This window comes from Astyanax mexicanus, chromosome 9, assembly GCF_023375975.1.
Source record: "Astyanax mexicanus isolate ESR-SI-001 chromosome 9, AstMex3_surface, whole genome shotgun sequence".
In the NCBI taxonomy this organism is placed as follows: domain Eukaryota; kingdom Metazoa; phylum Chordata; class Actinopteri; order Characiformes; family Acestrorhamphidae; genus Astyanax; species Astyanax mexicanus.
The window spans coordinates 41210001-41235577 of NC_064416.1; the positions used below are offsets into that span (position 1 = coordinate 41210001).

The window sequence follows — 25577 nt, forward strand, 5'->3', positions numbered from 1 at the left end:
ATAAAGCACTTACTGCAGAAAAGGGTCCCCATCACTGCACCTAAAGCTGATTCACCGTGTTTCTGTTTGCAGTTTTGATGTTGGCAAACATCCCTGCCACTCCATTAGCCGTGACGGAGTAATTAGAGCTTTGTGGGGAAACGTGGGGCGAGACTGACGGCCTGCCGTCCAGAGAAACGCCGCCGCCCACAGACAAGTTAACGGCTCGCTCTTTAATGCTCCTAATGTTCTCACCACTTTCACTAAATTAAAGCTCGTGCTTCGTCTTTACGTAACCGCCTCAGCTCGGAAATCACTGACATTTTCAGAATCCGCTATCTTAGCCCTGCGGCCCCTCCAAAAAAAAACAGGACGATTAGCGGGAAGAGGAGGAGGTGGAGGTTCCTGATGGTGCACGTTCTTCTTTGTTGCGTGTGAAGACCCTCCTGGCTTATGCTGCTGTAAGGCACGTGTGAGTGTGTAGGAAACACGTACGCATTTATTCATATTTCTTTTTCATTTTTTTTTGCCTCTGTAGTTTTTTTTTTTTTTTTCTGCACACCGTCACCATAATAAAATGCGCCCTGTTACAGGAGAACGAGCTCATGGTTCATGAACGAGGGGGTCATTATTTTCAGGCGTGCAACGGGTTCTGCTTACTTACACTAAATGATAATGTGTTTTCATACACAGCCGTGACTCGTTCGTGGCTGTGAATATACAGTATATCTGTATGTATGTGAGAGGTGAACTGGGGAGTGAATTCCATAGAATCAGAACCAGAATCAGCTACACTTTATTTAAATTCTACCTGTAGTACAGTTGAAAATGAGAAATTCATATATTATATAGATGTATTAAACACAGAGTGATCTATTTTAAGCGTTTATTTATTTTATTGTTGATGATTTATGACTCACAGCCAATGAAAACCCAAAAAATCAGTGTCTCAGAAAATTAGAATATTATGTAAGACCAACTGATACTTTTGGTATCAGTGTGGGCAGTTTGCCAAGTCCTGCTGGAAAATGAAATCTCCATAAAAGTTGTCAGTAGCAGAGGGAAGCATGAAGTGCTGTAAGATTTTGTGGGAAAACAAAACTGCACTGACTTTAGACTTGATAATAAAAGTGGATCAACACCAGCAGATGACATGTCTCTCCGAACCATCACTGATCATCAGTACATTTGGAAAATCAAAATCATTTGTAAATGAAGGGATCAGAGTCTGGAGGAAGAGTAAAGAGACACACAGTCCAAACTGCTTGAGGTTTAGTGTGAAGTTTCCACCAATCAGTGATGGTTTGGAGAGACATGATCTGATATCTGCTGGTGTTGATCCACTGTGTTTTATTAACTTTTTAAAGTTTTTATGGAGATGCAAATTTTATATTCCAGCAGGATTTGGCACACTGCCAAAAGTATCAATTGGTCTTATATAATATTCTAATTTTCTGAGACACTGATTTGTGGGTTTTCATCAACATCAACAATAAAAGAATTAAAGGCTTAAAATAGATCACTCTGTGTTTAATACATCTGTATAATATATAAGTTTCACACTGAATTACTAAAATAAAGGAACTTTTCAGTGATATTCATATTTTTTAAGTTGCACCTGTACATCAATCCTTCGTAGCACATTCATAACCAATGAGTCATGTATTTATGAAGCAATATTTGGATATTCATGACCAGTGATGGGAGTATCCGCGTTGAAATAAACAGCGTTACTAACGCTGTTACTTTTTTCAATAAGTAGTAATCTAACTTATTACTCTGACTGTCTCTATAACACCCTTACCATTTCCAACACCCCGTTACTGCACGTTACTTTAGCCGCTCAATTAACTTTTTTTTTTACTTCGCGCATACAGACAAAGGCACAAGTGTGTGTGTGTGAGTCACAAGGGAGGGGAGGATGAGACCAGGGTTTCTCTAGGGGTCCACAGGCTACTTTTTTGGAGAAGTAACTAGTAACTATAACTAATTACTTTTTCAAAGTAACGTGCCCAACACTGTTCATGACTAGATAATGCTCTTAATCACCTTCAAATTAAGGTGGCGATACCTTTTACGTTCATAACTCCATAGTTATTAGTATGTAACTCCATGTTCATTAGTATTATAAAAAGGATGCCTGTTAAATGGTAGTTTTAAAAGGGATAGACAATAGAGATAAATATTATATCACATATAATATAAATAAAATTGTAATAATATTTTAATAACTTTATTTAATTTGAAAGATATAACAGTTCAATAACATTTAATAACATAAAATGAACACCGAAAAAAATCATAAACTAGATAGTGAATAGTGAATATTTAAATAGCATTACTCACAATATAAAACGTAAATGAAAATATAAAAAGTTTTAACATCTAACAATTTTAACTTTTTAACTATGTAAAAACATTTTAACATTGCAATAAAATAACCTCACAAAAACTAAAATAAATAAATATATTTATACATTTTATATATAAATACATTAACACTAAAAATGATGACTAGTTTTGTATTAATCTGAAGAAAATGAGCTTTATATTTAAACATGCTTTGAAAATTAGGTTTAGGGTTACTTGTAAGTGAGTGAACATTATAAAATCAGCAGAAAGGTTAGCACACACTGCTTTAGCTCCAGAATAAATGTTATTATCAGCATGCGCTGAACTCACTGTAGATTCTGCCTCTTGTCACACAGTCCCACTAAAGCCAGACCTGGCTATAAACGCTGTAACTCACTTACATCAAATGCTTTGTGGAAAAACAATGGCCTTGACTCAATAATCCAGACCATGATTCAATTCTATAAACCTGGACTTAAGCCTAACTGCATTTCAGCTCTCTGCTCTGATACAGTACAGCATGTTTCCTCTACAGGAGATATTAATGCATGTGAGGCTATTTTACATGATCTGTCAGATACTGTCACTGAATCAGACCTGCACTTCTAAATATATAATATAGATTTACTATTTAATAACAGAGCTCTGCTGCCATTATTCAGCATTATATTAGTTAGAGTTTCTGCAGATCAGTTTCAGTTTAGAGATATATTGTTATTAATGGGTAATTATAGAGAATGAGAGAGAGAGAGAGAGAGAGAGAGAGACTTTTGACTTTTAACAACACTTTATTATAACCACATTGTGTTATAATATCTTAAAATTCAATTTTAGGCCATCTTGGCCATTAAAATCATAATTTTAAAAACAGAGGCTCAGAACAGCATATGGGTAAATAAATAAATAAATAACAGTAAATCATTTTAAAACTGAGGTGCAAAGCAGAGCTCATCATCTAAAAGCACACAGCCTCACCACAACACCACACTGCCGTAAAAGTTATAAGATCCGACATACATTTGTAATAATTAAAATCAATTAAAACCCTGGATCTCACAAGTCTAGAGAGGATTGTTACTGCGTCGGTGTCAGCTGCTTTGAGACACTTTGTTTCTGCGACTTATGTAGACCGCCAACTCAGCCTGACCAAGAATAAAATTGATCAGCTGACACCTGAACCTCTCTCTCCGCAAATATTTAAAACCCAGGATAAAAATCTGAGGTGTAAAAACCACATTAAGAGCCGTAAAAACAGAGTGTAAAACCTAAAAAGGGGACGTAACCTAAAACGGTGCATAAAAGCGTGAAACACTGTTTCCCTCTGAGAACAGAAGGGACAACCTTGAGTGACTTCAGGATTTAAAATGGAAATAAAAGAATTAACAGAAACAATACCATGTAAAATCCTCCACTGCAGGTCAGACACTCTCTTAGTTAACGGTGGTTTATACAGCGCTCTCCATTCTCGGTGAACCTCATCATTGAGACCCAGAGCATGAGAGAGAGAGAGAGAGAGAGAGAGAGAGAGAGAGAGAGAGAGAGAAAAGGGAAAGCGAAGGAGATGGTAGAGCAAGTCAGAGACAAGAAAGAAAGAAAGAAAAAAGGAGGCTAAAAAGAAGGTAGAGCGAGTCAGAGAGAGATGGAAAAGTGAGGTAGACAAAAAGTGTGTGTGTGTGTGTGTGAGAGAGAGAGCGAGAGAGAGAAAGATATATATATATATATATATATATATAATATATATATATATATATATATATATATATATATATATATATATATATATATATAGAGAGAGAGAGAGAGAGAGAGAGAGAGAGAGAGATCTAACTATAATTGTTTTTGTGATTACAGGACAATTTCCCCGCCGGAAACCCAGAGAGACTCCAGGACCTGAAATCCACAGTGGACCTGCTGACCAGCATCACCTTTTTCAGAATGAAGGTAAACACACACACACACACACACACACACATTACACACACACACACATATTACACAACACACACACATACACATACCGAGACACACACAGCAATGTTATTTTTTATTTTTTTATTGTGTGAAAATCTTAGTCTCCATTATGAGGCTGCTAGATAGTTGCTTGTTGATTGCTATGGGGCTCCAGGGGGTTGCAGTGGTGTCTTCGGAGGTGTGGAAAAATCTCCTGAAAAGAATGTTAAATCTATGCTTCAATCACAATTTTAATATGTTTCTTGTGTTGCACAGTTCACACAAATATACTTAAATCGTATAAAATAGTGATATGACTAGTAAATAACATATGACTAGTAAACTTATATATAATATAATGCAATTTTTTATCCTTTCAATACAAACGAGTAGTAATTAAGTGCAAATTAGTGGTTCCAAAATAACATCATTTTAAGGACAGGTCTATTTCAGCAGAGTTTAAGTATACTTTTTAAAGTATACTTTTCACAAGGGAGGTATAATTTAGGAATTATAAACCTGTGCCTGTTCACACTCACTGCCTGTTCACGCTCACTGACTGTAACACAGATATCAGTGGTGTCCCTCTCTCAGTGTGAGGGTGTGAAAGTAGTGCCGGACGGATCGATACAGGTACACTCACGGCTTGTGTGTGTGTTTAGGTGTGTTGTGGTCTGCTGCACATGCAGAAAGGATGTGCAGGACGCAGAGTACGGCGTCTCGTTTCCGATTGGCTGTGCTTCATTGGGTGGAGATGTATAGCTGCGAGTGTGAGCGTGGGTGTGTATTGGATCTGTCTGTGCTGGTTAAGGGCGTCTGATGTCTCATTTTTTCCGCATGAAAAAAACAAAAACTCTGTCCGTCTTGCTTGGGATATCAGAGAAAATGATACTCTATTATTTTGGAGGAAATGAGGACAGGCTTTTTAATGACAGTCATTAATATTTCCATGTTTAGTCTTAAAAGGCATAGTGTGTGTGTATGTGTGTGTGTGTGTGTGTGTGTGTGTGTGTGTGAGTGTGTGTGTGTTGGGAAGGGGGGTATGACTGTGCTCTCTCCGAGGGTAGATATACTTGCGTTCTCATTAAGGAATAATTCCTGGCTGTGCTTCGTGCACATTTACTGTCCCTGTCACTCCGCCCCCCAGTGTTACGTAATATCCTCACATATATAACCTCACCGCACGCCTAGAATTCACACACTCCTGGCCTAATCCCAAGGAAATCAGAGCAGTGTGTGTAATTGCTGCTGAAACGCCAATGGCTTTAGCGGAGAGCCAGCAGCGTACTGCGCTGTTTTCAGGTCACCTCCCACATGCTCTGAGGGATAGTTGACAAGCAGAATCAAAACACACTCTTCAGTCTAGCAAAAGTAGTGCAAAACATGTAGATAATACTGTATTTTACGTATTATTAGGCGCACTAGCAATGAACGTCTATTTTCTGGTCTATTTTCATACATAAGGCGCACCAGATTATAAGGTGCTTTATGCAACACTAGTAAAGAACAGGGGTGTTGCCATGTTTCCCTTCTAATTCAGCAGATCTCACCACTGGGTGGTGGTGGAGGGAGGGGGTAACTAGCAAATCAAGGAAAGCTAAGCTAAGCTAAGTAAACAAAACTGTAATTCTTAAAAAAAAAAAAAAAAAAAACAATAAAAACACCAGCAGATGACATGTCTCTCCAAACCATTATGGATCATCAGTAAATTTTAAATCATTTCATTTGTAAATCAAGGGAGCAGAGTCTTTACTACTTTACTAATGTTAGCCCTTGTAAAAGGGTCCTATATATATTTAAATATATTTAAAAAAGCACTGGAACTATATGCGGAATAAGTAAAGTATAGTTTTTCTCCTTATACTTAAATTTTACCTACTTAATCTGTATTTCAGTATACTTTGGAAAGGGGAAAAATAAAGTAAATCTTGCTTTAGTTTTTCCCAGTTTATGTACACTCCTCAAAATGAATGTGATGTTAAATCTGTACTTCAATCACAATTTTAATATGTTTCTAATGTTGCACAGTTCACACAAATATACTTCAATTGTATCATGTGATCTGCTGCTGTTGATCCACTGTGTTTTATTATCAAGTCTAAAGTCAGTGCAGTTTTGTTTTCCCACAAAATCTTACAGCACTTCATGCTTCCCTCTGCTACTGACAACTTTAATTTAGATGTGGATTTTATTTTTCAGCAGGACTTGGCACACTGCCCACACTGATACCAAAAATACTAATGAGTCTTATATAATATTCGTATTTTCTGAGACACTGATTTTTGGGCGTTTATTGACTATAATCCATAATAAAAGAAATAAACGCTTAAAATAGATCACTCTGTGTGTAATACACCTATATAATATATGAGTTTCACATTTTGAACTGAATTACTGAAATAAAATAACTTTTCAATGATATTTAATTTTTTTTAGATGTACCTGTATCAGGCAAACACCTGAACTCTTCTGATTGGATAGACGCACTATGTTGGACCTGTTAATTTGCATAAAGTTTGCATTGGTTAAACGTGAAGCTTTGTATTGATGCAACAGTGCACTGAAGGGGAATTCCACTTATTTTTTTTAGACTCTATGTAATTCACACACACACACACACACACACACACACACACACACACACACACAAACACACACACACACACACAGTTAATTTCCTCTGCTAATAATCTGCTATTACCCGTTCTGTTTATTAGCACTGAAAGTGTTTCTGGCACTTTAAATGAGTGACATCACTCTGTGTGTGTCAATGTGTGTGTGTGTGTGTGTGTGTGTGTGTGTGTGTGTGTGAACGTGTGTGTGTATGAGAGTGAATTAGTGAGCCGTGTCGGAAAGGCCCCACCCACAGAGAGAGCACCGCAAGGCACACAATAAAAACTCAGACTGTCACAATGCATTATGGGTAATGCAAGTGGTACATCCTACAGAGGCTGCTTCTAGAGGCTCTAACATACACACACTAATATATATATACACACACACACTTCGGGAAACACCACATCCTTTCCATTCTCTTACGCAAGAGGAAACGCAAAATAGTCACACTCCTCATCCACCTCCTCCTCCTCTTTCTCCTCCTCCTCCTGAAATTTGTCAGGCAGGAAGTAGACAAGCTGTGTTTTTTTTTTTTTGTGTGTGTGCATTTGCACATCTGTGTCAGCAATAGATGCAACTTAAAGTAGCCTAGTACATTCATTAGAAAGGGTGTCCACAAGCATTTTGAAGTAGAGTGTAAATAGTCAGATTAGATTACTTTATTTTATAACTATAAGGTGCACTATCAGTATAGTAAGGAACAAGGATGTCACAATGTTTCCCTTATAATGGGGAAGCTGGGGGAAGGGGAAGTAAACAAAACTGTAATTAAAAGAAAAAAAAAAAAAATATATATATATATATATATATATATATATATATATATATATATATATATATATTCTTTCAAAGTCAAATGAGCGCTGGATGCTAGTCTACACTGATTTCTCTCCTGAAAAGTGCTTCCGTTCATTTACAGTAAGCTTAGATTTACAATATTTTAGCACAGTTCAATTTAGCAGCGCTTAGCGCTAGTAAATGCCACCCGACAGCTCTACACTGAGGAACCCTGAATGCTCCAGTATCCCAGGGTGCTATCAGCTAGCGGTTTGTCCTACATAGCTTGTTTTAACAAGGTAAAAACACACAGACTACAGTTTAATATACTCACCTCTGAAAGGAGAAAGAGTTAGCACTGCAGTTAGCAGATAATGCTCATACTGCTCCAGCTTTGATGCTGGAGAAACTTTACCAAAAACGTACCCTTATAACGCTGTATTTCAGCTTCTTGGGCTTTACTGCTCCTTAATACCTGACTGGTAGAATTCACACATAAGGCGCACCGGATTTTTGGAAAAGATAAAGGATTTAAAGTGCTCCTTACAGTTGGAAAAATACGGTAATTCATCTGTATTGGTTGTGTACAAGTACAAGGAAACTAAATTATGTCAGTTGTCAGGTTTGACAGTAACAAACGAACAGACCGAGACATTAACAGTATAATGGTTGTGAGTGTGAGTGTGTGTTTACAGCTCTGTTTCTGTGTTTGTGTGTGTGTTTAGGTGCAGGAGCTGCAGAGCCCCCCCAGAGCGAGCCTGGTGGTGAAGGACTGCGTCAGGGCCTGCCTTGACTCCACCTACAAATACATCTTCGACAACTGCCACGAACTCTACAACCAGCTCCTGGACCAGGTACCACACACTCAGGACGCAACTAGCGATTATTTTGATACTCGATTAATCTGTCAGTTTTTAGTTTCAATTAACTGATTAGTATTTGGATAAACTGGAAATATATTTATTAATATGATTTATTTGACACATATACACATATATATATATATATATATATATATATATATATATATATATATATATATATATATATGTATATGTATACACATATACATATATATATATATATATATATATATATATATATATATATATATATATATATATATATATTATGTTTGACTAGATATTGTTCAGATATGCAAGATTTTAGAGAACTAGTGCAAATATATAAGGAACATACAACCTATCATTATTAATAATATTAGTTTTTAGACGTTCTTGGTCACATGACATCACGTTCAGTAGCTCCTCCGTTTCCACTCACTGTTGTGCTTACATGGATCTCCGTGGAAACGCGCACCCAAAGTGTAATTACGGTATGTGGCAGTAGACAAATAGCTGTTTTATTAAACGTGAGGTGATGAAACTCAGAGATGTGATTTCAAATTTTGAGAATGGTGAAATTTCCTTTAAATTAAATTGCTCTACATTGTACTGTACTAATCTATATTTCTCTTACATAACTTGTTCATTTGTGGCTTATGAAAGCCATGGTTATGTGTGTGTGTGTGTGTGTATACTTGCGTAGACCAAAATTGGGGACAAATCTCAGAGTACACACCTGTTGATAGGGGATGCTATTACAATTGGGGACAAACACAGTAGTCCCAAAAATAATTTAAGCAATAAAGCAACTAAAGCAGTTAGAATTTAATTTGGACTTATGGAAGCGATGGTTCTCTGTGTCTGTGTGTGTGTGTGTGTGTGTGTGTGTGTGTGTGTGTGTGTTAGAGAGAGATTTGTAATCAGTGTATCAGCTCACGGCGTTGACCCATGATCAGTCGCTGATCACTAAATCCTCTCTGATCTCTTCCTTTACATCAGTCCCGACAGCATGACTTAACACAGCCTACACACACACACACACACAAGCTCATTACACAGCAATGAGCAGCAGTAAATCCACACATACCAACATGCACTGGCACATGCAAAAGCAAATACACACACATCCACAGACTTTCACACACACACACACACACACACACACACACACGCTCCGTATTGATTCACCATGTTCTGGTGGTCACTCCAGGCTGCACAAATGCCCAGAGCTTACTACCCACCAGAAAAAATGACATCTTCCGTGCAGAAATCATAAAGCTGCTGTAAAGCTGCTGTCCCGTTATTTGATTTCTTTCTCCCCAGCGCAGCTTCTTCCAACTGTAATCTGCTCTGAGGCCACCGCTCTGTACTGTAGAATAAGCACAAATTATTTATATTGCACCCAAACCATCTCAACACATTACCACAAGAAACACTTCACTACAAAACATACACACAAACTGGAGGTAAGCAGCTGTCTTGAGCTCACTGATACCCAAAATAGTGGATCATGAGAAGGCTATTATAAGAGGTCAAATTGTTTTTAGGTCATTTTTTCTCATTTAAATGATATTGAAATGGCAGTCAGCATGACTGGTTGAGGCAAAGTTCATATAAGCACATTCAGAAAACATTACAGATTAAACATTTTAATAAAATTAACTGTAACATTCAGAAAATACTCTACTTTTACTAACCAAAAAACTTTAGCAGGTTACTCACTGTGGCCACTTTATTAGAAACACCAGCTACCCTGTGCTTCTACTGATTGACCACTTTATGTCCACTTTTCTGCATGTGCACAGTTATAGACAGTATTGGTGTGGTGGGCTGTTCTCTGAACAGTAGTATCGGTGCTAAAGTGAGGGTCATCCAGACATATCCAGCTGTCAGTGTCTCTATGGTAAAACATTTTTCATGTTTTTCATGAGCACATCTTCATCTGCATTCAGAAATAACAAGAAAAATACAACACCCTTCATAACAAGAGAAAATGTTGGGTTTTGAAGAATTCAAACTCCCTCTCAGCCCATTTGCATGTGAATGTGCTATTGTCTGTTCTCGTCCCTGAGTCTCCCCGATACACCCATACACTCCGCATCTACACACACAGCCCCCCTGAGCCAGTGAGGGAAGAAAGCCGATGGGAGTCTTAATCTCCCAACCTGAGGATTCATACCGGAGGAGCAGCTCCATTCATTCAGCAGCCAGAGCGATTAAAAGACGCTCTACATCACGACTCGGAGAGAGACTAAAGAACAGGAAAGGAGCTGCTTTATTTGAGAGATAGGAATATTTGAGATAAATACACTGAAACACACTGTGCTTTGAATTCACGTCAATTCATTTGCACTTGAATAAAACACACACTTGCAGTGAAGGTGCTTGCTTTCAAGCCTGCCTTGTTTGGTCCAGACTTTTAAACTTTTAGCAGGTGTGAAAGGGGATCATGATCCAGATCACAGGACCAATATTTGGCCCAGATCAGTCCAGACCAACTGAACCATGGTCCAGATTGTTTGCAGTGTGAAAGCACTTTTCTAGATGGTTCTATCGTTACAGTCTGGACACACCTACAGTGATGTCAGTAAAGCGTTACTTAGTAGCATCATTTTTTTGTAACAAGTAATCTAATGCACTACTATTTATAATTCAGTAAACAGATTAAAGTTACTTACCCATGTCACTCTACATTACTTCTTTTGTCACTTTCTATACTAAAAAAAGATATTGTAACATCCGTCTGGATATGTTGAAAGAATGAATGAGAAAGAAGTTTACAATTGCCACTCTGAAACAACAACTGGCTAGCAAGCTAACAAGCTAACAGGCTAAAACTATCACTCGGGCTCAACACTCACACTCACACAGACATACACACACGATTCTTTTTACGCCTGGGGCAGTGACGTCTGGCCTAAGCTACACATGTAACACCACGCAGCGACAAAAACACTGGAGGAGACAGATGTGCATTTTCTTGCTGGAAATACAGACACTTTTCTGAGATTGTATCACATAAAGAAAAAAAAATCAGATATCAAGGTTGGTTGTTCACTCTGTGCTGCAACAAAGTGCTACCTAGTTTCAAAACACAACGACAAATCGGAAGAAACGTCTGGAGTCGCAGCGGCACAAAGGTGGAGCAAAGCTTCTAGTAAAATGAGCTTTGGCAAACTGTTTTGTTGATTCAGCAGTAACTTAAAAGTAACTTTTACTTTTAAAATCAATTAATCCATAAAGTAAATAAGTTACATTTTATAGGGGTAGTCAGCAATCAGTAATCAGATTACTTTTTCAAGGAACTATGCCATTACTGCACACCTTCTCATCCAATGTTTTTCTTTATTTCTTTATTTACTGTTTTCTACATTGGTGATTATTATTATAGACATCAAAACAGTTAAGTGATACATATTGAATTATGTACTAAACAGTAAAAAGGAGAGTTTGGCCTCTAAAATCCCCTGACCTAAACCTGATTCTACCTCATGAACACACTGATATTAAAATACCAAGAGATCTGTCCTCAAAGATAAACATAGCTACTTAGAAGAATCTAAAGTATAAAACATATTCTGGTTTATTTAACACTTTTTTATGGAATAATTCTGCATGTGTTCCTGCGTAGCTTTAATATAGTCTTCAATATTAAATTCACAATGTAAGAAATCATAAGATCCCTCTGAGAGCTTGTGGGACAATGTTGGGAGATGTGTGGAGAAGAAAAACCCAATTACTACAGGAGGCAGTGTTTCCTTTAGTATGTAGACCAACACGCTGTGTCTATTGCTAAAGAGTCCAGCTGCTAGCATTGTAGCTATCCCGCTCCAAACTTCTCAAGCCTGGCTGCTGTGTCTGTTATCATCATGGCTCTAACCCTGCTGAGGCCAACTGTTAGCATCTTAGCTTCCCTGCTACAACCTTTGCCAAGCCTTGATGCTTCATCTGTTTTTATTGTGGCTCTAACGCTACTGAGGCCAGCTGTTAGCATTGTAGCTATCCCAATATTTCCGGGTTCTGGAAGCTTCCCCCGACACCCGAATAGCCACTTTCCTTTTTTATCTTTGTGTGTGTGTGTGTGTGTGTGTTTGTGTTTGTGAGACCATAGTACCCAAACACTATAATCACTCTCTCGGATGATGTCAAAACATGCATTTCTAAATACGAATAAATTTTAGTCTCTCTCTTTTCTTTCTCTCTCTCTCTCTCTCTCTCTCTCTCTCTCTCTCTCTCTCTCTCTCTTTTTGTCTCTCTCTTTATGTCTCTCTCTCATTGTGTCTCAGGGCACTGGAGAGATATAAATATCATTATTATGTAAAGGAAGGAAGCCATTAAACACTGTGATATTCACATCACCCTGAGGGGAGAGAATGAGAAAGACAGAAAAGACATAGAAATAGAGAAATAGAGAAAGAGAGAGAGAGTGAGAAAGAGACATAGAGTCTAAGAAACAGAGAAAGAGAGAGAGAGAGAGAGATGCTATAACCAGTCCTATGTGCCTCTGGCAACCCATGTGAGTGTGTGCTTGTGTGTCTATTGTTCTGTGTTTCCTGAGCAAAGTCCATCTTTTTATGTGTTTATGTTTGACAAGTTTACTAACCACAGGTTATAAAGTCATGTGAGATCACTTTTGCATTCTAATTGGTTGGACAGCATTAATAAAACAACAATATTTCAACATTTCATATAATTTTACCTTAAGATAATGGCTAACTGCATTATGCAATGTTTGGTGGCAAAGCAATGGTTTAAAGTTCATTATTATAATTATCTCTCAGCTTGTCCAGAAATGCATGTGTGAAGTGTGTCCATGAGAAGTCTTAAAAACAACGGTTGAAATACAAGCAAGAAATGCAATTTACTCCGCAATGCTGAGTTTGTAGATTACAATGATTACACTCGGCTTCGGTAAAACAAGATGATTTGTGTAATTATTGCATTATGTACACAAATACACACACACACACCACTTAAACTCAGCCCAGTTTGCTCTTCTAGGGAGCTCTCAGCATGTAGCCAATCAGCCAATCAGCAACAGAAGCAGCAGCTTGAAATTCAACCAGCTCTGATCCATAAAATATAGTGGAATCTGATCTCGGTCTTTTTTACATGGTCTTCAGGGTGGTCTCATAAATTATAGACTGTATATAAGAGTGGACAGTAACTCCCTGTTCAATCCCTTTGTGATATTTTGAAGAAAAGGGTGTATAACCATCCAAAACCCGTCCCTTATTATGGTTAATATGGGCAATACCACCCCCCTTATCTCTATACCAGGAGATAGCCAGTAATAATCTCAGGATTACTGTGCAATAATGAATCAATCAACTACACATGAGGTCTGTAAACACCTCCATATACCATTGATTTGTATCAATTATATATCATTTTTATTGTTCACACAATATTAGACTGTCAGTTTTATCTCTTTATCAAATTGCATATAGTTGGAAATCTCCTAATTTCCTCAAAATATGATCAAATAACTCCAGTGAAAAAGGTTAATTGTAAAAAAAAAAAGCACTGGGGGTGATATTAATGTGTGGGAGCTTCCACAATTAACAGAAACGAAATATTGATTATTCATTTTTACAGTTTCCGTTCTGCTCCATTTACTTGACTTGTTAAAAAGTAGCCACCAGTGTCTGTTAGCATCACAGCTCCAACTCTGTGGAGGCTGGCTGTTAGCAGTGCAGCTAACCTGCTCCAACCTTCCAAGCATGGTGTTGAAGAGGTTTTTGCAGTGTAAAGCTGTGGGCACAACACTCTAAACTGTTAAAGAGGAATCATCATAATTATTATAATGGATTATTGAAGAATAGCATTAGCTTCACCATGTAGTTTGTAAAGTTATTTTAGCATCAGGTAATATGCTGCCTTAATTTTTGTTTTTTCGAATGAAAACTTAGAACTTGTAGCTATTTTACCTAAATTGTAAGTTAATTTAATTAACAATTTAAAAAAAACATACATTAGAATTTGGTCTTCTTTTTGATTTAATTTAAGTAAAAAAATAGGTAGCCTGGGAAAAAATAGTTATTATATGTTATTAAAAGCCCCACTAGGTAGGCTTGAGATTTTGTGCTCGTGGGCTCCCTACAGTTGTAGAGTGTAATAAATGTTTCAGGAGGACTAGTTAGTAGAGACATTTTCGGTCTCTTTCCAGCTTCTGCCAGAGTGTCTGTATGTTAGTTTGTAAGGAATGAACCAGTAGTCCTTGTAGAACTGTTAGAACTAAAGGTCGGAAAGCAGGTCGCAGTTCTCGCGAGGGTTGGTCACGGCCGCCTCGTAAAACTTACAGAGTCTGGTTTGAGCTCAGAGGAGCTCCGGCACAGACACGAGAGCACCGCTATTCCTCCTATTACACCTCAATGTAGCGCTGCAGTGAGTTTCAAGCTGTAATTTTACTTCTTTAAAAAGATAAAAAATCAAGGAAATCCTACCTAGTGCTGCTTTAAGCATTAATAAATGAGTGGGTGTGCTATATAATGTGTGAAATATTGGTACTGCTGTGCTGATCTACTCCACAATATTAAATGCTACAGCACAAACCTCAAGTGTGTTATTGCGATTATACCACAGTTCCATTTTATTACTCTTTATTGAAAGATCTGTTTATTTTGATCTGTTTGGTTATAAACACTCCACAAGTTAAAATAGTTCCATTGCTGCTCTGTTTGTGGCTGCGCTGTTTGGCTGGTAAGTGTGGCATTGTTGCTAGGTTACCTATGTGTGGTGGAGTAATACATGTAGAGCTTCAGTTACAGTGCATTACCGGCTGGTAACGTCACTCATCTCTGTTTAAGTGTGGATGTGGCTACAAATGCTTACCAATGCTCACAAATACAGATAGTATTGCTTGGATAATAATATAAAATATTTCATAAATAGACTTATTTATATTTTTCCCAGATTTCTTTAGTTCAATCTCAAAATTGCGGGTTTACAAAATCGTGGGCTTACAGTGCAGAATTGTGCTGTAGAGCAGTGAAACTGTGTACTCTGGATGGGTTGGGATGGTTTGGGGAGTTAAGGGGTGAGGTAGGGTGGTGATCATCCAGCACCCTGTCCTCACTAATGCTCTCTAAATGCAATCAAATCCTCACAACAGTGGAGGTGAGCTTGGGAATGATTAAGTTAAGGCACTTACAGAAGATTGTAAATTAATTAAATGGAACTGAGCCAATTATGGTAGAGACATAGATGTTGTTGGATAAGAGAGAGAGAGAGAGAGAGAGAGAGAAGAGAGAGAGAGAGAGAGAGAGCTTTCCACTTTTATCTGATTGCCAAATATTTAATAAAATTTTAGAAATGTAGTATTTTCTCTGAAATAAGAAGGAGTTTAATAATTAACTTGCAGCAGCTGTGATTGTCTGGGCAGTATTAGAGGTGAGCAAAAAGTGAGCATTGTGATTGGCTCAGTTCATCAGTAGCCAACATCCTATTAAGAAGCATCAGCTGTCCCAACTTCCCAAATACCTCTACTCTCCTCCATTCCTTTAATTACTTCTGGGGAGGAGTGGGTGGGGGTCTTTCTTGTCTTTGCTGTAGTTGTTATTTTTGAAGGCTAGTGGCTAATTTAGCTGAGCTGTAGAGTGGAAGATACACAGCGGGCTTTATCACGCGGAGAGGGAATGCCTGTTTTCTCCAGCACTGTCTGCTCTCCTCACGTCTCCACACACACACACACACACACACACACACACGCTGCTCTACTCTCCTCAGATGAAATACAAGCTGGCTGGATGCTGGGGCTGCTTACATAACCCACCCCACCACTGAGCACTCAAGACCAGGCTGAGGGGCTCACGCTCACAGAGCCAAATCCGGTTAGTGAAGGACAGATCTGAAAAGAGAGAGCGGAGGACAGGAAATGGAGAGACGGCAACATTCCTCCGGAAGGAAACATAAAGAGATGGAGGGCAGATGAGAAAGAGGACGGCAAGGGAGGGGTCTCACTGCAGAGAAGGAGAGAGAGAGAGAAAGAGAGAGATAAGGAGAGAGAGGAAGAAGACCATAAAAGACAAAAGGTGGAATGGAGAAGAAGAAGAAGAAGACGAGGAAAGAGTGAGAGAGGGAAGAAGATAGAGAGAGATAATTGAGAGAGACAAGAGAGAAAGGAGAAATAAAGCAGAAGGTGAAAAGAGAGTAAGAGAAGATAAGAACAAGAAAGAGGAGAGCGAGAGAATTAGGAAATGAACAGGGAATGAGACAAAAAGGGAAAGAGGAAAAAAAGAGACAATAATGAAGAACAGAAGAAAGAGAAGGGAAGGGCAGAATGAGAATTTAAAAAAAAAATAGGAAAAAAGGTGAAGAGGTGCAGGGAGAAATAGGACACTGGAAGAGAGAGAGAGAGGGGAAAGAGCGAGCACTGAGAAATAAAAAAATGAACAGGAACGATAGAAGGAAGGGGAGTAAGAGAAAATGGAGATGAAGAGGAATCGGCTGAGGAAAGAGAAAGAAAGAGAGATAGGAAATTGACAAGAATGGAGGATGATTTAAAAGGAAAGAAAGGTGGAAATGATGAGTGGTGATGGCATGTGGAAAGGGGAAGAGAGAGAATGGATAGAGCAGAATAGAATGCAAAAGAAGGATAAGAGAAAGAGAAGAAGAGAGAAATGAAAGACATTGAGGGGAAGAAAAAGAGGATAAGAAGTAGGTGAGGAATAAGCTACCTTCTCTTATTTACTGTTAGCAAAAATTAGCCATTAGCATATTTGTACAGTATCTAGGTACAGTATAAAGCTGGTGAAAGTAAAGACAGTTACTCCAACAAAAGCAGGAGTTTTTTGTCCTTTCATTTTTGACCTGCTTTAATTTTGAATGAGCAGGTGTCCCAATACTTTTGGGTAGTGTACCTGTAGTGTTTAAATGCACTGATTGTGAGTCAGTTCTTATAATACTTTGAAAAGTAAGTATAGTTCATATTTTACGCACTATTAAGGCACACTATCAGTGAACAGCTATTTTTTGGTCTTTTTTTAATATATAAAGCGCACCGAATTATAAGATGCATTTTAAGAAACAATAGTAAGGAACAAGGGGGTTGCCATGTGTCCCTTCTAATTCAGTAAAAAAAAATAAAAGTCAAATGAACACTGGATGTTAATTTACATGGATTTCCGTTTTTATAACTGTTTATTTGGGTGAGTAAAGCACTTCCATTTATTTACAGTAAGCTTAGATTTCCAGTATTTTAGCACGGTTAGCAGCAGCACTAGGCGTGGCTAGCAGAGCTTAGCGCCAGTAAATGGCGCCCAACAGCGCACTGCTACACTGAGAAATCCTGAGTGTTCTGTAAACCAGGGCGCTATAAACTAGCAGTTTGTATCATATAGCTTGTTTTAACATGGTAAACATGCAGACAAAAGTCCAATATACTCACCTCTGAATGGTAGCCAATGGCAAAAAAAGCTAGCACTGTGGTTAGCAACTAATGCTAATGCTGCTCCAGCCTTGGTGCTGAAGAAACTTCACTGAAACTCCTTTACAGTGATGTACTTTAGCGGAGTGTTTGGTAAAATTCATACATAAGACGCTCCGGATTCTAAGATGCACTGTCAATTTTGGGGTGAACTAAAGAATTTTAAGTGAACCTTGTAGTCCGAAAAATGCTGTAATTCAAATATCAGCTTTAATATAAAACTATATATTTTTTTATATAATTCATGCAGAAACACACAGACGCCTACACACACAGCTGATAGCTACACGAGCATTTCTTTCTGCTATTAAAGCTCTTTTGTTAAACTCAGCACATTAAAATATTCTAAATTTAAATCATCTAAACTTCCCTAAGATATGCCTAAATACATAAATAAAGCATGATTTTAATTGTGATTTGTCACAGAATATTGTTGTAATTAATACAATAATAAATAAATATTATTATTTTTTTAAGTGACGGGAAGGGGAGGCCTATTCAAAGTGTAGCCTAGAGGCTCTGATCACCTTAATCCACCACTGGAGACCACAGTTGTGAAGTGATGTGGCCAAGCCCTAATTGAGGACAAGACGGATTATTACATTACCCTCGTAATTGTGGTAAATTTTTTTATCGGTTATGTGTAAATCATATGTAAAAACCCTGTATATTTGTGTTTGTTTGTGTATATGTGTGTGTGTGTGTGTGTGTGTGTGTGTGAAGGACAGTGTGATTAATAGTAGGAGTGCAGTATTTTGCTGTGTTTGTCAATCAGGTCAATGAGCGAATCAGTAACCTCTACTTACTGCTCCATCAGCACTGCATCTACTGATCGACACCTCTCTCTCTCTCTCTCTCTCTCTCTCTCTCTGTCTCTGTTTCTCGCTCTTTCTCTCGTTCTTTCTCTCTCTCTCTCTCTCTCTCTCTCTCTCACACACACACATATGCACACCCATTATACACCTCATTATATACAGCACCACCCTTCAGTCAGATCTGAAAGACTGATGGGTAGCTTCTCTCTCTCTCTCTCTCTCTCTCTCTCTCTCTCACAAACACTTTCACACTCACTTTCACACTTACACTTTCCAATCTCTCTCCCTCTTCTTACTCTCTTCCTCTCTCTCTCTCTATCTCTCTCTCTCTCTGTCAGTTGGCCCATTCATATTCATGACCTACTAATCTGCACCAACTTAATATAAAATTCTCAATTCTCTCCCAATTCTCTCTCTCTCTTTCTCTCTCTTTCTCTCTCTCTCTCTCTCTCTCTCTCTCTCTCTCTCTCTCTCTGTCGCTCTCTGAAACAAATACACACACACAGGGAGTTTTTTTTTCTGTGGATGAACTGTGTGTAGTGACAGTGGTGTCATTGCACTTGTTAATAAGCATATGCAGTGCTACACTATGCTGCATCAGACCACACACACACACACACACACACACACACACACACACACACACACACAGTGACCCTCAGAAACTTTCCTTGGTCACCTTTGGGCAGTATGTCTGAGGACACCATATAAAAAATTGTGTGTGTGTGTGTGTGTGTGTGTGTGTGTGTCCTGACGATGACATCACCCCTGTGCTGTTGTAATGACAAGCAGATGCTAAACTTCCGCATCTTACCATAACGACAGAGTCAGGACCTGATAAATTACACACCTTTTAATAAAATGCATTTAGCTACTTTATGTTGCACTTATTGCTGATACAGGTGTGCAAAGCCACACACACACACACACACAAACAGCTTGTCTATAGCCTATAGTCTCTGTAGGTAGCAGTGGCGGATGCTGGTCTTTCAAGGAGGGGAAGCTCAGTTTCGGCCTACATCTTAACATATGTCGTTTTATTTATGCGTAAATTCCACTCTCCCTGAGATTTTTTTATTTTGTAAACAAAAGGCATTATTTTCACGTTTTCACTACACAACAAAAAGGTACCCATTCTTTACATTGAACAATTACATAAAAAACGACGCTATGACATGAATAAACATAAAATGATCAGTAAAAAAAAAAAAAAAAACATTATGCAAAATCTTTAAAGTTGGTAAAGGAAAAAAATGCAGGTAAATTTATTTCCTTTTTGAACAGTTTTAATTTCCTTGAATAATCCCTTCAATACTTTTAATTAATTTTAATGATTAAAATTATGACAATACTTACTACTGGTCCCTGTTAATTTATGTCCTGAGATAGTTTCATCAAGAGGAATGGCCATCAGTACATTTTATTTGTTACAGCACTTCCAGTCAGCCAGCTCACTTTATCAAACCAGAACATCTGAAAATACCTGTTACTTTACCCACCTTTTACACTAAATTAATCTGAGGAGTTGATCTGCCCTGCTGTTTAACTCTTAAGTTTTTCTTTGTAAGGAAGACATGTCCAGCTTGCACTGGCGCGAGGCCAGTGTGAAGTGTGTCCGTCTGTGTGTGCTTTGTGACGGTGGAGGGGCTGAGCAGCACCCGCTGGACAGAAACTGCGATAGAAAAGAGTGATAGAAGTCAGAAAGAGTGATAGAAGTTTTTAATAAAGAAAATGCCGCTATAAGGATTAGGAAAGTCTCCGGTTCAACTCAGAACAGAATGAAAGTTAAATGCTGCCAGCGCGCATGTTTACACCCAAAGATCGCTGATTCGCTCATTTCGCTGTCAATCAAAAAGGGACTCCGCCTCAGACAGATCATCCAATCATCATGCAGAAGCTGAGCGTCCGGGCCGGCCGAGGCCAGCCCGCTGCCCCATAGACCCCCAGAGACGCTGAGCGTCCGGTGGGCGGGACAAAGCCCAGCATTTATCCAATGACTCGTCTCGTTTCGCTGCCCGCTTTGCTTCTCTGTTAACCTCTGTGTTTAAAGCAGCGCTGTGAAGCTGCGGGAATGAGTGAGAGGAAAGCCGCGGCGTTACCAGTGATAAGAAGCTGATTCTGAACTAAAGTTCAGCACGATGTAGCCCATATTTAATCAATGACATGTACACACAACAGTATATATTTAAACACTTATTTTTTTACATTTTAGGGGAAGCTGAGCTTCCCTTGCAGTCTTAGAGCAATCGCCACTGGTAGAGAAGTATTAACAATAGAATTAGACTCTCTGGAGCTGATAAAATAAATCTATTGCCCCCATATTTAATGCTAGGTGTGGGCTAGAGGGGTATAAACTCCTCAGTATTGAGCTGTGGAGCAGTGGAACGCTGTTCTTTGGAATGATGAAGCTTCATTCAGTATGTTTGGCATTGTAGAGTTGAGTATTGGAACTGCGACCACATCCTGACCCTACTAATTATTTTGTTGTTGAATGCATTGACTTCCCATTACCCCACAATGGTACATTAATATCACCTTTAACTTTTATGATTAATAATACAGAGTGTGTTCTTAATAGATTTTATTGTGTCATTTGATAACAGTTTGATTTGCTGTTTTTATTGAACTCTGGTTCTATAGTTTTGTGCGAAACCGAATAGACTTTTTACTAGGTTTGACTTCCTATTAGCCCAACATCCTACAGTAATAGCACTTGAAACACATACCTTAAATACATAAGAATGAGATCTTTATGAATTTGGTGTGATACAACCTTTTGATTTTCATGTTTTAAAGGACTCCAAATTCTGGTCTCTATACAATCAAATAGACATGTTTTTCTGTTTTTATCAAATTCTCACGGCATTGTTACTTAAAACATACTGTGCTGGCACTGGCTCATAGCGATGCTCCACAATCTCTTTTTTATTGGAAGTTACTCCAACAAAAGCAAGATGAACTACTGTACTATTTTTAATGCCCTTCATTTCAGAAGAAGCAGTGAATAAACAGGTGTCCCATACTAATGATCTTGAGAGACCGAATTCAATCAAATTCTCCTCACAGAAATGTTCCATTGTTGTTGGAAAGACTTGTTACTGCAGCAACGTGGAGTAAGCTCACTGTGAACATCATTAATTTCAGAAGCAATGCTGGAGGAGCAGTTGGGCATGTCTACAGCAGTTAGCATTTAACTGTATTAAACTGGAGGCTGCATGCACCAGATTTGCAGATTTTGCGTTTTGTAATCCACGGGACGTGTGAAATCAGACGCTCAGTCCAAACTAAACTCCTAAAGGCCTAATCCAGCTGGGAGACAGGTGTACAGCAGAAGCCCTCTTGCTGATTGGCAGAGATGGATATTAAACCCAAAGCTGTTAAATAATTGATCAGATTATTTCATAGCCATAATGGACTTCAGGCTTCAGATCAGGCTTTTCAATTAATCAGAGCTGGAGAACCAGCGCAAAACACACTCGTTCGCCTGCCTGCTGAAGGAGATCCCCCACTGGGGTTAAAAGGTTTTTACTCTGCATGCAGATCAGTTGGAGAAATGGGTTTTGTATCTGCAGCAAAAGCAATACATCAGAGAGCTGTGTGTGTGTGTGTGTTTGTGTGTGTATACAGTGTGTAGATACAGTGAAACAAAAGTGAAAAAGTATTTGCCCCCTCCAGATTCCTTTTATTTTTGTTCTTTTGTCGTACTGATATTTTTCCAATTATCACTTTAATAAAAGTGGGAAAAAGATAACCTGAGTAAATATTAAAAGCACATTTTAAATGATAGTTGTATTTATTTTAGGAAAAAAACTATCCAAACCATCTAGCCCTGCCATTTTTTGCGACAAGAACAGCAATCAAGCTTTACTGATAACTGATAACGATTCTTTCACATCTCTGTGGAAGAATTTTGTTTCACTCTTCTTTATAGAAATATTTTAATTCAGACACATTGGAGGATTTTCCAGCAAGAATTACTTGTTTAAGATCATCCTAAAGCATCTCAATCAGACTTTAACTAGGCCACTCTAAAAACTTAAGGTGAACTTGTTTGTTTGTTTTTGGTCATTGTCCTGCTGCAGAACCCAAGTACACCTGAGCTTGAGGTCACAAACTGATGGTCCAATATTCTCCTTCAGGATTGTCTGGTAAACAGCAGAATTTTCTGAAATTATGTGTTAGTTTTACGCCAGATTTAACGTGACACACCTTCCAAAAAGTTCCACTTTTGTAACGTCATTTCAAAGAATATTTAGCCGAAGTTCTGTGGATCATCAAGATAATTTTTGGCAAATGTGAGATGGGCCGTTGTGTTTTTTTTTTTTTGTCTTTGTTTGTTTTTTTGGTCAGCAGTGTTTTTTGCCTTAGAACTCTTCTTTGGAGAACCCTAATCATTTTCACCCAGTCTCTTTCTTATTATTGAATAATTAAGACTAATTAAGACTAATTAAGAATAATTAAGACTGAGGCGAGTGAGATCTGCAGTTCTTTAAAAGATGTACTGGGTTATTTTGTGACCTCCTGGATGAGTTGTTCATGCCCTTTTGAAGTAATTTCGGTCTGCCGGTCACTCCTGGGAAGGTTCACCAGTATTTCATGTTTTCTCCATTAGTGAATAATAGCTCTCACTGTGGTTCTCTTGAGTCTTAAAGCCTTAAAAAGGACTTTGTAAACTTTTCCAGACTGATAGATGATCAATGATCTTGTTTTTTGTGATCTTTTAGCTGCTTTAGTGTTTTTTTTTCCCCTGAAATCATTATATTGAAAGGGCGTTTTTATATTTTTGTTTGATAATCTGAAAAATGTAAGTATGTGATAAAATGCAAAAACAAAAGAAATCTGTAAGAAGGCAAATATAAATGTTCAACATACAGTACTTAAGTACATAAGTAATTTACTGCATATAATAGAAGAGCAGAATTGTTTCCACTGCTGAGCAGTATCTAGGCTTATAGTACACAGTTGCCAGTTCTGTGGTAGTTGTTCTGGTGTTTCTATGTGATTGCTAGGTGGTTGCTATGGTGTTGTTAAATGGTTGTTTTGGTAGCACAGGTTGCTACTTGGGGGCAGCTCAGGTATCTGACGACTGCTGAACAAATGTCCATCTGGCTCCATCTTTACTCCATTTCTCTGACCTTTTAAACAGTGTGTGGATGTAGCAATTCCCCAGTGACCCCAAATACCACAGTTCCACAGTTCAGTGTGAGGCTTTAAAGCCCTCCAGCCCACACTAGGCATAATTCAGACATATCTATCTGAATATTGTAAGAATTTACAGATGACATTTGAAAATTGCTCACTTACATGCTTTCAGGACCAAGGACAGCACCAAACGGCTGCTGGCCGTTTGGTAACAGTAATAACTGCAATCAAGCGTTTTTGGTAACTTGCAATGAGACTTTCATTGCACTGTTGAGGAATGTTGGCTCCACTCGTCTTTGCAGAATTGTTGTAATTCCACCACATTGGAGGGTTCTCAAGCATGAACCGCCTTTTAAGATCATCCCACAGCATCTCGATAGGATTCAGCTCAGGACTTTGACTATAGGTCACTGCAAAGTCTTGATTTTGTTTTTCTTCAGCCATTCAGAGGTGGACTTGCTGGTGTGTTTTAGGTCATTGTCCTGCTGCAGAACCCAAGTTCGCTTCAGCTTGAGGTCAGGAACACATGTCCGGACATTCTCCTTCAGAATCTTTTGATCTTTTGGTAGACAGCAGAATTCATAGTTCCATTTATAACAGCAAGTCTTCCAGGCCCTGATGCAGCAAAGCAGCCCCAGACCATCACACTACCACCACCATGTTTTAGTGTTGGTATAATGTTCTTTTTTATAAACGGAGTGTTCATTTTACGCCAGATGTAATAAGGCACACACCTTCCCAAATGTTTAGTTTTTGTCTCATCAATCCACAGTTTTTTTTTTTTTTCCCAAAAGTTGCCTTTTCAGGTATGTCTTGAGTTCTAATATGTGTAATGGGACATTTTTTAAATATGCAACATCAGTAGTACCTGTTTAACTGAAGTTTTTAGTATGTTTCTAGATTTATTCACATTCAATTCAGAATATCAGGCCTTTCTCAGCTCCTGCACAACTGAACTGTTGCTGGGATTGGATTTGCTCAGTTGAATCAAAGGCCTGAGCACTGCCAGAACAGCTTGGCACAGAGCCCAAACACCCATCCAATCCAGCGCCGGGGCTGAGGGGCAGGTGTGTGTTCTCGGCGGGTCAGGAGGGGCCTTGTCTCTGTGTGTGTGAGGATGCTGATTCCTCCTGTCTGAATCTGTGATAACCTGTCATTATCTCATGAGTAGAGCAGCAGCTGAATACTAACTCACACCTCACGCAGAGCACAGCTCTCAGAGGGTCCGCACACGCCTCTACCATTTACCCCAATCACCTTCATTCTTCTGTCCACGGTCATCATGCACCCACTAATGTAGAGCTCTAATCAACAGTTTCTGCTCCTGTTCTTCATTTCTTACTCTCATAATTTCAATTTACATACTAATTTAATATTTAATGCTAGATGAGTAATAGTAGAGACTGAAGGACTCATAGTAGATGCTGAATGATTCTTAGAAGAGACTGAATGATTCATAGTAGAGACTGAATGACTCATAGTAGATGCTGAATGACTCATAGTAGATGCTGAATGATTCATAGTAGATGCTGAATGAGACTGAATGATTCATACTAGATCCTGAATGATTCATACTAGATCCTGAATGATTCATAGTAGATGCTGAATGATTCATACTAGATCCTGAATGATTCATAGTAGATGCTGAATGATTCATAGTAGATGCTGAATGAT

General features: G+C 38.4%; 1 protein-coding gene across 3 annotated transcripts in view; it reads left to right on the top strand.

The window, feature by feature from the left end:
* The window catches only part of LOC103026877 (protein unc-13 homolog C), a 365017-nt gene that overhangs the window by 153144 nt on the left and 186296 nt on the right, over positions 1–25577 (top strand). For all 3 annotated transcript variants that reach the window (XM_049483498.1, XM_049483499.1, XM_049483500.1), the window contains exons 15-16: positions 4183–4272; positions 8400–8528. In XM_049483498.1, coding sequence (XP_049339455.1) covers positions 4183–4272; positions 8400–8528 — 219 coding nt within the window. The remainder of the gene's footprint in view (positions 1–4182; positions 4273–8399; positions 8529–25577) is intronic.